Source organism: Fulmarus glacialis, unplaced genomic scaffold, assembly GCF_000690835.1.
Source record: "Fulmarus glacialis isolate BGI_N327 unplaced genomic scaffold, ASM69083v1 scaffold21273, whole genome shotgun sequence".
Lineage (NCBI taxonomy): Eukaryota > Metazoa > Chordata > Aves > Procellariiformes > Procellariidae > Fulmarus > Fulmarus glacialis.
Window position 1 is genome coordinate 58,201 of NW_009202592.1, and position 14,141 is coordinate 72,341.

Here is a 14,141-nt window from a genome sequence, read left to right on the forward strand (position 1 = left end):
GGTTAAGTCTCAAACAACTCACATGGGTACAAAATCAAATCCAGATACTATATCCTGCAAGTCTTTACAACAAAAGTAAAATCTTTACATTACAATAAGCTAGTAGGCCAAAGCTGCTTCTAAAAAACCCGTATCATGAAGTACTTAACAACTTAAGAGTTGTTACTTATATCCTTCAATATTTTCATATCAAAACTATTCAATAGATTATTTTTACATTGTTTAATTTCCTTTGTATTGTTCTTAAAGTGCTTTTTGAATTCTCTACTCTGATTATTCAGTGTACTTCCCCAAAGATTAACTTCAGTACAATACAATGTGACTTCCTCCACGTGAATGTACATAAGCTCCACCAATAATATGCAATTTTTTCAAAACATACAAAAACCCATAGCATCTAAAATATTAGTTATCATGCCCAAACACACAGCAAAGTGAAAGCAATCAATGCAGATGGCTCAGATGGTACCACAAACCTTCAAGAAGTATAAGAATGAAACTATTCATTCTGTTTTCTGATCAGACAACATGCTTATCTTCTGTTCAGTCTATTAATTACTAATCAGTTACATTCACTGTTTTAAACAATCACTAGAGCATGACTTGGGCAGAGGGATGCACACACAGGCAGAATCAAATTTTACAAGCAGTCATTAAGTGACCTGAAATTGGAGTCCTTTTGCAATATTAGGTGTTGAAAACATGAATAAATTTGTATTTGTAGCTAGACCATTTACAGAAAATCTTACATGCCAGACAATAAGACAGACCATAAAGTAAATTTTAAGTTTCTAACAAAAGACTACATGAGGGAGTTTGCTTTAAGAGCTGGTAATGAAAACTGTCATACAAATTACCACAACAGTGAAGAGGTAGGCAAAAAAATAGGACAATTAGAAGAGATATATGACAAAAAGGAAGCCAGATAATACAGCTTCCAAAGACAGTTCTGTTATAATCTACATATTGTGCATTTCACTTACAAAACTAAAGCCTTAAGCATAAACTATCCAAGCATGTAGCATGAGTATGTATTATATCATTGTGTCAGTTATGCACACTTTGACATTCCATTTCTATATTACACTAAGGCTGAAATGGAGTTTCTGTCCTCTGTTAGTCTTGAATATTTTCAACAGCAAAACACTGCCACCTTTTGGCTTGATACATAGACCTCCCCATTATAATTGTAAAACTTTTTTTTTGCTACATTTGTCCTTTATAGAGATGGTTGAATTCTTGTGATCTTACTTAAAATTTTATTCAGTAGCCAGATTTCTCCAGGAAAAAAAAAAGTTAGCATTCTTTGGTAAAGAAACACTATTCTTCTCACAAATACGAGCGCATAGCCAAACAACTTAAAAAGTATACTCCATTAAGCCACATAACGTGTTAACTATTGTCTCTCTTTATCTCACAGCTCTTTTTTCTTGGCAGTTTTGGTACATACATATACTTTATCACATAATATCTTACACTGCATTTCTTTCAAGTAAAAACTTGGTAATGCATTCTTTGAACAGCTGAGTTTTGAAAACCGATTATAGGAATAACAATAATGCATTATTAAAAAAATTATGTTCCTTGTTCATATATATACTTAGAGTATTCTAGATTAAATACCAATGGTTCAAGATTTGTATAAGCATGTACTGAAATGTGTGCAAAATTACTTACACCAATGACACAATGTCCCCACGTTGTACATCATAATTTCGAATGCTCCAGTGGTTTAAGAGCACTACATCAGATGCTTGTCTTCCCCCAGGATTCAAAGAAGGCTGAGAGATGGGGGAAAAAAAACAGCTTTAGATCTACATTTCCTTTATGAATCTTCCATCTAACTCCCATTCCATCAACAGGTGAAATCCATTAAAATCAGTAAAAATGCACCCACTTACTATAAAAGGACCAAGAATCTGTTGTATTCTGGAAAATACATTTCTTTATTAAATGCTATTAATGTCATTAATTTATGGCAACCTGCAGTTCACATCTTTCAATGCACTACTGCATGCAAATTAAATTACACAGGATACATACTTATGACGAGCCTGATGAAAAGAAGCGATTGCCATTACTGCGTATCATTTAATATTAAAAACAAAGGAGAACCAAGAACACTAATTCCAAGAAAAAGCAAACTTTCTGCAGGCATCTTACTGCTTATACAAGCATAATGCACTAAAAATGAAATACGTACTTTACAATACTAATCTCAGCACTCTTTGCAAAGGGAAAAAACAAACCCTATACCTACAGCATATAGTGACGCTGCCAGTAAATGTGGACCTTCCATAACAGGATACAAAAAAGCATGAACTCTCACAGAACCATACAGTGAAATGAGACTGTTCACTAATCTCAACGTTTAAAAAAGCAAGTAATTACTACAGAGTCTTAGGAGGTACACAGAACTGCACATAATTATTTTGTGTGATGTGGTACAAAACCAGAGTACCTGGTTAATGCTGGGTCTGAGTTTACCCATCAGAAACAGCAGAGGAAGGAAGTAGCCCATCACAGTACTGTCTTCATTAGTTTTCGCAGGTGTTATTTCAGTACAAATACTCCTCTTCTTAGACAGAAAGTATTTAAGAGTAATCTAGACTAAAGTCTTTTGATAGCTTATTTCTCAGTAAGTTTTTTCAGACTCTTCAAATACAATTACGGTATCTCCAAGTTGGCCAGCAGATGATCTCTAGTTTAGACTCCAGAGTTAGATGACATATTTAATAAAGCAGAGTATTGAGACTAGGCAGTCCCTCATTTATCAGTATGATAGCTGCAATATTTGCTAAAATTTTATTTTTTGTAGAAGAGGTTTTCAGTGTTCACCTAACAGTATAACTTGGCCCTCCAGACATTCTGTCCAACTAGACATTCACTTCCAAGATTCCCCTCCCCAGACTGATAGTACCTTTGATGAGCAAACCAATCCAGGTATAAGACTGAAATCAACTGTTCTCAACACCAGTGATTACACAGTGTTAAATTTCATTGTATTTTTATTCAGTAAAACTATGCTCCCAAACCAGGATAGATACTTAGTATTTATTTTTAACTTTCAAAGCTATTTGGAAGTGCTGATTTCTCTTTACTACAGTTTCCTCAATCATCTTTTCTTTGCTAGCCAGATCAGTTGATAAAGACCTTTTTCAAATGAGACTTGTGAAAAACTAGCTTTTTAATGTGCAACAAACGTGCTGGGGTCCTGAATAGGTGTAATTCACAGGATCAGTACAGAATACAGCAGTTCAAAAGAATAAATAGGGGTGGGCGGGAAGGAAATGACACAATATGTTTAGCTAAACAGCAAACAAGGCTAATTACATTTTGAGCTGTGGGCAAATTTCTAATCAAGTAAGTCTGCGGATCAAAGCAGATCACATTAAAATCCACAGAAATATGGTCCAAGTCTAAGCTGTAAGTACATTAACACTCATCGTTACTTTATTTACTAGAGTCTATGCATTACAACAGCAAGGTAAATGAAAACTAGAAGCTAATGAACAGATATTTGATTATTATTTTTTTAATCAGGATTTTCCAGAATTATTTTCCACCTTCATAGCATCTTCCACCAAAGGATAGTGTCTTTACATACAAATTCTTTACATACACATTCACAAACAATTCACAGTCATACTCATTTTACCAAATGCAGGCACATATGGGCCAGATGCTAAGAACGGTACTAGACATTAGGCAAAGAAGCAGATCTTACAAAGTGGGAATCATACATATGGTATATTCTCACAAAGTAAACTGCTTGGTACTCAAGAGTATCTTAAAGGGCTGAAAGAGAAGATCAAAACAAATGGAAATTTTAAACCCACTGCTCCAAGAGATAATGGATTTCACAGCTGATACTTAGAAAAGATTTACATGAATGTTCACAAACTTTTCCTCGCAACTATATCAACATCATCTTACAAAGAAATACACCAGGTAGTTACAATATTGGCCTAGTTGCATTATCCCAGTTGACTCCTACTGTTTTCTGTATTTAAACAAAGGAAATGCTGTAGAGTTTAAATACATTTAGATATTGCATAATCTTTTTAACTTAAAGCACTCTAAATGTAATACCATATTGCTTGCTATTTTTAACAACACATTGCTCGTGTGGTTTTGACATACAGAGTGGATATCCAACTCATTACATATTAGAATTATGTTTGAGATAAATACGACAATGTAGAATATTTTTTTTCTTTCCAACAAAATAACCTGACATATTCAAAATGCACAGACAAAAATACTATTTTGGTAGAAGAAATGTAAGGAAAACTAGAAGGAGACAACTTTCATTTTACATCAACAATTACAGTCTTTCATTAAAAAAAAAAAAATCTAAATCCTTCAGCAAGTCTTTCTCTAACATAAATAGCATAAATTGTGATTCCACAACAAAAAGTGTGGAAAGAATTTAATGCAGTGTGTTCAGAGACAACTTATTCCCCATGATATTTTTACTAATAGTAAGGTCTCAGCTCTAGCAAAACAAAAATATAGCTTCTGAAAAAGTAGTCAATAAATAGGCTCACAAGGGCTCTTTATTTTTATAAGAAACAAAATAATACAGGGCCTTCTTCCTTCCTCTAGCTTGAAGCATTATAACTTGTTTGCCCAAGTTCTTGGCATAATAGCCTGCTACAAATGAGACACACAGGTCTTAATTTAGAACTGTGGTGCATAAGTCACAAAACATTCGCTCTTTCCAATTACTAACTAAGCTAATGCTAAAAGCATGCAAATTGAGATCCCCAGCCATACGATGAAGCCTCATAGGACAGGAGGTTCCGTAAGTAGAAGGGTAAAAGCATGCCCTTTTACTATATAATTATTAACTTGATAGTTGTTATGCTGCTACTGAATACCAGAAGGTCACAACTTATTTACTTATAGCTTGGGGAACAGAAAGAATATTCACATGAGCTCACAGGCTTAGGTAGAGTAATCCTAATGATAAAGTTAGGAGAAACTGCCACAGAATAATTACAACTGCTATTATGCATAATGGAATAGAACATTCAATAATGTTTGCTGCTGAAACAAGTGTGCTTCGTCAGAGATTGCTGGTCAGGCTACTTGCTATAATTCTTGGCACTGAACTGTTTGCAACAGAACTTGCATATAAAGTTGCACATACACTGTCAACTTCCATCTCACTTGAAAACAGTCCATTTGATTTAATGAATTTACAAATTTATATATCCATGGGGGGTTCCCTTTTCCACATCATTATGTATGAAGAGTTCCTAATGCCAGACAAGCAATGAAACTTGATAGAAAAAAACCATAAATGAATATCAAGATGTAAAAAAAGATGTCCGTATGATAGCAAACATGTTAAAATATGCATCCAGCATTACAAGAGGAGTCACAAAAAATCCACAACAGCCAATTAAGAAATCATATTACCAGTTATTTGTGTCACTTACATTCAATGTTGTAAACAGGTTACTCACTTGAAACCCACTATTAACAAAATGCTGGATGAGCACATCAGTCTGTAAAATCCTAAGCAACAAAAGACACCTCATGTGAGGATTCGAAAAACAGTAATTTTGGGAACAAAAAAGAAGGTAATGAAACAATTAAAACAATTGAAAAAATATAAACTGCAATAGTTCACTGTTATTCCCTATAGGTTAGAGTTAATACTCATATACACTGAAATCAGCACAAGTGAAAGAATTATGACAGGCGGCTGAAAGCACTGTAGAAACACAAAATCAGCTTGAGACAATGAAATGCATGAAGTCTGTCTTAATTGACTGGGAATAAATCAGAAAATTTGTGTTTTCATTAGAACCTTTATGCAGTGTGCTTGCCAGAGCGTCAAAAAGTACTACCATTGTCAGTAACTATTAAGCAGCAGTAAGGCTGCTCCAAAACAAAAACAGAAAAGGGGAGAGGCAGAGAGAGTGCAACAGAGAACAAGAGTAGGAGAGTGAGCATGACACAGAGATTTATTCCTTGTTTCTTGTCAGAACTTTTAATTTCAGGCTTGTGCTAGTTTTGGCTGGGATAGAGTTAATTTTCTTCATAGTAGCTAGCATGGGGCTATGTTTTAGATTTGTGCTGGAAACAGTGTTGATAACACAGGGATGTTTTTGTTATTGCTGAGCAGTGCTTACACAGAGCCAAGGCCTTTTCTGCTTCTCACCCCACCCCACCAGTGAGTAGGCTGGGGGTGGGCAAGGAGTTGGGAGGGTACACAGCTGGGACAGCTGACCCCAACTGACGAAAGGGATATTCCATACCACATGACGTCATGCTCAGCATAAAAAGCTGGGGGAAGAAGAAGGGACGTTCGGAGTGATGGCGTTTGTCTTCCCAAGTAACTGTTAGCGTGATGGAACGCTGCTTTCCTGGACACGGCTGAACACCTGCCTGCCAACAGGAAGTAGTGAATGAATTCCTTGTTTTGCTTCACTTGCATGCGAGGCTTTTGCTTTACCTATTACATTATCTTTATCTCAACCCATGAGTTTTCTCACTTTTACCCTTCCAATTCTCTCCCCCATCCCATTGTGGGGGAAGTGAGCGAGCAGCTGTGTGGTGCTTAGTTGCCAGCTGGGGTTAAACCATGACAAGGCTCATCAGGAGCCACAATGATGAGTACACAAAGCCAGCTAGATGTTTTAGAGGTCTATTACAAACAAATTCTTGGGAATCATACCATGGTATCTCCAAATTGAGACAATAAGATATCATTGGAAGCATGAGATTGATGGATATATGACTACAGGCTGACTGAACTTCACTCTCCCTCATACCCATAGTTTTCAGATATATTCAACATAGATCACTCTTCAGAGAACACAGTAAATAGACAGAATTGCAACGGGATGACCAGTACTCCTTCAAGCTACTCTGCAGGAGAGGGATATATTCCTTATAATTATGTCCCTGTCAGACTTAGTTAGGTGCCTAATAAATCTTGGCAAGGCAATTAGTAACTTATTAAAAGCACTAGGAAGTTTTTTTGTAATCTGAAAAACATCCATAGGCATAGAAGTTTAAAACAAACTTCTATTTCAGTGCTACAGTCCGGAATAAAACCAGAGAGACAATTTCACAGACACTGAGATGTCAGTAAAATTAGAAATGTCAGCTTTCAAGCTACCCATACTTCAAGCAACAGAAGGAATGTTTAGTCAACAGACACATCAAGGGAAGAGCTTAGATTTTAATCACCCACTGAATATATATTGCTTTCCCTAGCCACTACAAAGAGTCCATGTCCTTCTTTGTCAGGTTGAATAAATCTGAGCAAATAACTGTAGTGTTTTTCAAATCTTCCATGGATAAAACACAGTTAACTATAGTTAGTAGAGTGAGTAGAGAAGCACTCCCTAACACTTGAGACTTTGACTTCAAAGGAAACATAAAACTGAGGTCTTGACCAGAGCAGCTCAATAGACTTGTGGAGTAGGGAAATCTAGAAAATTTCCTTCCAGCTACTGAGGTAAAACTATCGAAACAAGAATGGATGTCAAACAGAACATTATGTCAGAGGCAGAAAAGACCAAACAATGAAAGGCTAAAAAAACAGCCCCTCAAAAATTAAATGCTCAGGTCATGCTCACTAGTAGCAAAAAAAAACCCAAATCCCCCCCAAAACCCCATCAAAACCATAAAATTAAAGATGCATCTGTATCTTGAATGCTGCATGTGGCAGCAGAGGCAAAAAATGGGGATCCCAACAGAGGCAAAAAATGGGGAGATGGAAAATGGGTGAGTTTTATTCACCTGGCTGATTTTGTATTTATATAGATGCTGTATTATATATTTCAATTTCTCCTGTCCGAAGATAGTAAAAAGAGAATGAAACTGTTTTTCCCAGTTTCTTGATCCTCTTCTCCTTTCTAGAGCAAATTTCTGGCTCTGCAACTGTAAGCCCTGACATTCTCCTACTTTTGATTGGTCACCAATGATAATCAGAATAACATTCATGAAAAGGGCAAAGGTAACTTACATTACACCTAACTTGTGGTCTTGGATTGTAGAATTACTGGAGTACAATGATTTTACTTTGGTCCCTGTTCTTGAGGTGAAAGCTGCCTTCTAGACCAGCTGAGGTTTCTTGACAGAGGTTAAACACTAGATTACAGACTGCCACAAAAGGCACAATGCCACCTTGCTATTCCCGCCTCCCCACCCCATGCTTTTCTATAGCATTAAACACAAATCAGCCAAGCCCAGGTTCTAGCCCAAGTTTTGTCTGCCTGAATGCTGCACAATTCAAACTCCAGCAGCTGGTCTTTATTGCTGTGAAACCTCTCTTCAAGGTTCTGAGCCTACTCAGATAATGAGAAAAGAGGGCGTGGCATCCAAGAATAAAATCCTTAGTCTCCGCTAATTGGAATGTTGCAACATTGGAACAAATAAATTATAGTTATCAGTGGTGATGCACAGCAATAGGCAGTGCATATGATTTAAGATGCAAAGTAACAATACAAAAATTGGCTAACTACATGACAACATATATTTTTCAAGTCCCAATAACAGAGGAAGTAAAGTAGCTGTTCACTATCATGAGTATTTATCTTCTATATGTTACACAGACTATTTATATTTATTTGCTTACACTGTATAAACATTCAGTATAACCAAAGTAAAAACAGTGAACTGATATTTATGTCCTGATAAGCATAGGTATTAATATTAGGTTTGTGTCATTTTCAGTATTCTTCACTGAAATGGTGCCATACTTGTTCATTAGTAAGAGCAAGTATAACAAGAACCGCTTTTGCCTTACAATTACTATAATACAGCTACTAAAAATTAATAAAGCCTCTTTGTGAGTCATCAATTCAATTCCAAGAGACAAAAGATAGTGCTCAAAAAAGAAATCTTTATTTCTAAATGACTAGGAAGATATTAAAAAAAAAATCTTTATCATTACTTATCTGTATATTTTCCATTTACTGAGACAGAATTTTGGCATGTTTCATTCTCAAAAGCTTTTCTTTTCACATCATAAAGGTATTTGTTTAACAAAGTTGAAATTAAACTATTCCATACTACAATGTCATCATTTAATAACAATTGAGAAAAAGATTTTTTCCACCTTGCTATTGTCAGTGGACAGTCACTTTTTAATTCCTGACGCACAAAAGATATTTCCAACAATACCTGCATTGATGCTCCTTCTACCCTTGCTACACAGGCAACTCTATCCAGGAAAGTCACCGTTACCGGAACAGCAACAAAAAAACCTTTAAAAAAGGCTTTAATGTATCTCTTCCCCAAACCTTGAGCGTGTGCCATAATCTGAAAAATATGAAGAAAATGGAAAAAAAAAGTTGTTATAAAACAAATTTTAAGTAACAACAACATTGTAGTAATCCAACAAGGAGCAGTTAAGAATAAATTAATTACCTTATCTGTTAGGATTTCCCAATATCCACAGTGAAAAAAAAAAGAATATGTACAGGAGAATGAGAAAGAACAGAAATCTTCATCAGAATTTAGACGTTTACTCTACAGAAGAGAGCTTGATACTTAATATTTACCCTTTAGCTAATTTGACCATTTCTTGTGATCTGGTGCTAGCAGAAGTACTTGATAAAAATGACTCAATGATAACAGTTCAGCTAAGCAAGAAGCAAACTGATATAACCAGACAAAATGTAATTACGTATTTCTGAAAAAAACCATCAACTAGATGATTGAAATAATCAATTACAGAGCATTCAGTTGAAGTTGACAACCAAAATCTGGTCACCAGCAGTGTTCCTCAGGGTTCAATTCTAGGGCCAGTTCTATTCAATATATTTATCAACGATCTGGATGCAGGAGTTGAATGCACCATTAGCAAGTTTGCAGCTGACACCAAACTGGGAGGTGCTGTTGACTCTCTTGAGGGACAGGAGGCCTTGCAGAGGGATCTAGATATATTGGAGCGTTGGGCAATCCTCAATGGCATGAAATTTAACAATACCAAATGCCGGATTCTGTGCCTGGGATGGAGCAATGCTGGAGACAAGTATAAGTTGGGAGAGGAGTGGCTGGAGAGCTGCCCTGCAGAGAGGGGTCCGGGGGTGCTGGTCAACTGCAGGCTCAGTATGAGCCAGCAGTGTGCCCTGGCAGCCCAGAGGGCAAACCGCATCCTGGGGTGAATCAAACACACTGTAACCAGGGGGTCAAGAGAGGTGATTATCCCGCGGTATTCAGCGTTGGTGCGGCCTCACCTTGAGTACTGTGTGCAGTTCTGGGCCCCACAATTTAAGAAGGATGTGAAGGTCCTTGAACGCATCCCGATGAGGGCAACAAAGCTGGTGAAAGGGCTGGAAGGCATGTCCTGTGAGGAGCGGCTAAGGACTTTGGGCTTGTCTAGCTTGGAGAGAAGGAGGCTGAGAGGCAACCTCATTGCTCTCCACAGCTTCCTGAGGAGGGGAAGTGGAGAGGGAAGTGCTGAGCTTTTCTCCCTGGGATCCAGTGACAGGACGCCTGGGAATGGTTCAGAGCTGCATCAGGGGAGGATCAGACTTGACATTAGGAAGCATTTCTTTACCGAGAGGGTGGTCAAACACTGGAACAGGCTTCCTAGAGAGCTGGTCGATGCCCCAAACCTGTCAGTGTTTGAGAGGCAATTGGACAATGCCCTTAGTAACATGCTTTAACTTTTGGTCAGCCCTGAATGGGTCAGGCAGTTGGACTAGATGATCATTGTAGGTCCCTTCCAATTGAAAATACTCTATTCTAGTCCAAATTTCTATAAATTATTTTCTCTCCATACACTGGTAATTATTAATCGGTGAGCCTCAAAGACAGATTGTGTTATGTATGGCAAAGTTGACTATTTGCAACACATTACCATTTCTTTATTAAATATTTTCACATATAAAAATGCAGAAATGCATCATTTCCACACTTGTGGTAACTGCAGACATGTAAAATCAACTCAAATTTTCATGTATATCATAGGGACACACAGTAACACAATGACTTCTTATTCACTACTACATCAGAAAGTTAAAAGCGTATTGGCAGGCTGGGCAGCTAAGTAATAACACTTGGGACTATTCCACTCCAACTCACCATTTATTATGCTATCACCCATCTATTTATTCAGCCCCGAACCACTGAACATTCTTGAAAAATACCTACAAAGTACACTGAAACACAAGTTGTTCGACTGTATTAGTTATACCTCTGACAAGCAAGCTGAGTACCCAGGTACTGCTGCAAAGGTACAAGACTATTTTACGTAACTGCAGTTTCATTATAAGAAACACTGTCCTTCACCTATTGGAAAATCCAATTTAAACTGTTCTCTCCACCTAATGAATCCCTGGTAGACCCCACACAAGATCAGTTTGTGGAGTCCCTGCTGCCTCTATCACATCCTAGCTCCAACAGAGAGTAACAGAAGGAGAAAACAGACTGTGCCCTGAACTTTTGAGTCTTTCAGTGTGTTTATACTCAAGAACACAGAATTATTTCTCAACCAAAATAGCAGAAAACATAAATGCATGCAGTTTCGTTCAATCCTCTTACAAACAGAATATTTAGAATTTCACTATTGTGAAATCATTTTTTCTCTGTTGCATTTTCAGAAATGTGGAAGTGATGAACTATTTGTATGCAAAACACAAATTCAAATTACTCTGATGAAATACTATTGAAAGCAGTATTATTATCACAGATATGGCTACTTAATTCCATAAAGGATTACACTTAAGAGAGGAAACCCAGTTCTACAAAGTAAGCCATCAGCATATTCTTCACTAAAATTCTTTATAGATATAAATAGCTTTGCAATGACAAGATCTGTCTTTTAAAAGACAGGAACATCTTTACCACTACTTCTGACACTCACCTTCACAAGGTTTTAAATCTCTTTTACTTTTTCTTTAAAGGGGAAATACTTCACCATCATCTATAACTCTTGCTCGTAACACAAGTTTAACTAGTAAAAAGACTAAATGTACTTAATCTTGTAATTTGGTTATATTTTCTTTCTGCGCATTTCATGAAAAGATTTTCAATTTGCATCAAAAGCTTTCACAAATAATCTGAAATAGGTTGTGAAACAAAAAAAACCTTACCAATTCAAGACAAATGTTAAAACGCTTTACTTTCAGCTTATTGTTTAAGAACTCCTTATTCGAACCAATCCACCAAAAGAGACTATTGTCTCAATCGGCACAGATTTATCTTTTATTCCACATAAAAATAGAATCTCTAAAAATCAGGTTTTTGTCTACCATTTAACAAACTGAACCATTTTATACGTCTTAACACCCTTCGCTCAACCCACTGATTCTGAACTTCACCTCTCGAGTTTTCTAGCTGGAATTCCACTCCTCTACTATGAGGTCTGGCATACCTCAGACCTCCTCCACTCTAACAGCAATGTTAGCCTCAAAACACAATTTTGAGACCTTGCCCACAAACATATCCATCATGTTCTCTACAGTCACTCTTTGAGCTGAAAGACACTGCCTGACAGATGTATCACAATATGACTGATTAAGGAAATTTTTTTAAAAACTTTAAGAAATCAGATGAATTTACTTACTCTTTAAATTCCTCACAGTCAAACCTATTTTTCATTAATAATGAAGCATGAATGTTCACCCCATCCCTTCTACTAAATCCATTGACAGATCTTGTTATAAACTTCTTGCAAAAGCCCCATGCTGTTGTCTACAGAAAAATCTAGTATCTGAAGAAAAGTCAGACAATCCACAGGAGACCAACCATATGCTCCTGGAACTACAAGCTAATTAATAGTGACACAGAATCTAGCAGCCAGGTTAAAAAAGTTAAGACAAAACTACATTCTCAGTACATCACTTGGCCACGGCAACACTGGGAGTATTAGGCGGCTGTGGACAAAGCTGGGAGTTCAGGTCCAGCTTTTGTTGTTTTGGACACAGGCAGTATTACAAGGCACAATATGAATAAAGATGAGGTGAAAAACACGAACAGCACCCCTAGAAGCAATCGATTTGCAAAGCCACCACAGCCAACAACAGCTGTTGTGCTGAAGGACTTCTCTACTTGTCCTAAACTTTTCTTCCTTCCTTCCTTCCCTAGGCAACTGATCAAACCACCGGTTTTATCTTCCATTCACACCAAGATGAATCCTTCATTTCCAGTCACACACTACATTCTGAAAGTTTCCTGGTTCCCCACCTTCCACAGTAAGAGACAGCTTTTCCCCAGAACACAAACTGAGCAGGCCTATAGATTACTCTACTCTACTGTAGAAACCCTTTTTCCCAAAAGACAGTACACATAGGCACACACATTTTAAACAGTTTAAGAAGAACTACTTAAAAACAAATCCGTCTTTAACCTTAAGTCCGCCCATATAACAAAACATTTTTAACACAAGGGTAAGAAGTTACCATGTCAGTATCTCACTCAACAGTGTGCACATTTTTGCCAGGTCTATTTCATAAGCTTTCCCCTCCAAAAAACACAGACAAGCATTTACCATACGGTAAGTACATGTACATGCAGAGTTGCCATGCAACTGCTGACACAATAGTTCATCAACCAACTGCCAGTAGATGGAAGGTTACCCATCACTCTTTCAGTAAGAGGGGCTTCAAGTTGTCTTGCATTGCCACAGGGGAAGCGCTTGAATGTAGGCAGCAGAAAGCCAGTTTGCAGCATTATCTTCTACCAGTAACTGTACACATGAATAGATAATCCTCAACGGATAAATAATGCCTGATTAAAATGTGCAGTGATTTCTTTTCTTATACTCTAGGTGGTCTTAGGAGAAAAGAAGGGAAAAAAGTAATGATAAGCATTTACAGCAGTCACAAGAAAGAATTTAGGGTAGTAAAGTGTAGACACAAGAAAGATCGTTACAATTTTTTTTAAAAAAGAAGTAATTTTCTAGTTGGAGTATTTGTTTAAAAACAAAAAAAATATTAGATAGCTATCACTCCTGAAGGTAATACTCTGCTCTTAGACATTGCATTTTATAACCTCAGTGTGCTCTAATTAACTATTTTCTTAGAAAACATACTCGGTTTGAGAAAATTTGTGAAAACTACTGAAGGAAATATTGCCATAACTTTCTAATATTTCAATTTGATACATTTTTCTCTATGTTATAGAGAAATTTTATAATATAGAATTTTTCTAGTTTACATTTATTT

General features: G+C 36.8%; 1 protein-coding gene across 1 annotated transcript; it reads right to left on the reverse strand.

Annotated features, from left to right (window-relative positions):
* Positions 1 to 1,673: 1,673 nt before the first annotated feature.
* Positions 1,674 to 9,285, reverse strand: IMMP2L (IMP2 inner mitochondrial membrane peptidase-like (S. cerevisiae)). The gene is made up of 2 exons (XM_009574351.1): positions 9,151 to 9,285; positions 1,674 to 1,781 (listed from the first exon to the last, which is right to left on the reverse strand). The coding sequence occupies exons 1-2, from the start codon at positions 9,283 to 9,285 to the stop codon at positions 1,674 to 1,676; spliced, it is 243 nt and encodes an 80-aa protein (XP_009572646.1).
* Between the last annotated feature and the right edge of the window lie 4,856 nt (positions 9,286 to 14,141).

Bases quoted from the DNA above. Each gene is read 5' to 3' on its own strand.
- IMMP2L (XM_009574351.1), bottom strand. From the start codon at position 9,285: ATGGCACACGCTCAAGGTTTGGGGAAGAGATACATTAAAGCCTTTTTT. The intron at 1,782-9,150 runs GTATTGTTGGAA...CCCATCTCTCAG, and splicing joins TAGAAGGAGCATCAATGCAG to CCTTCTTTGAATCCTGGGGG.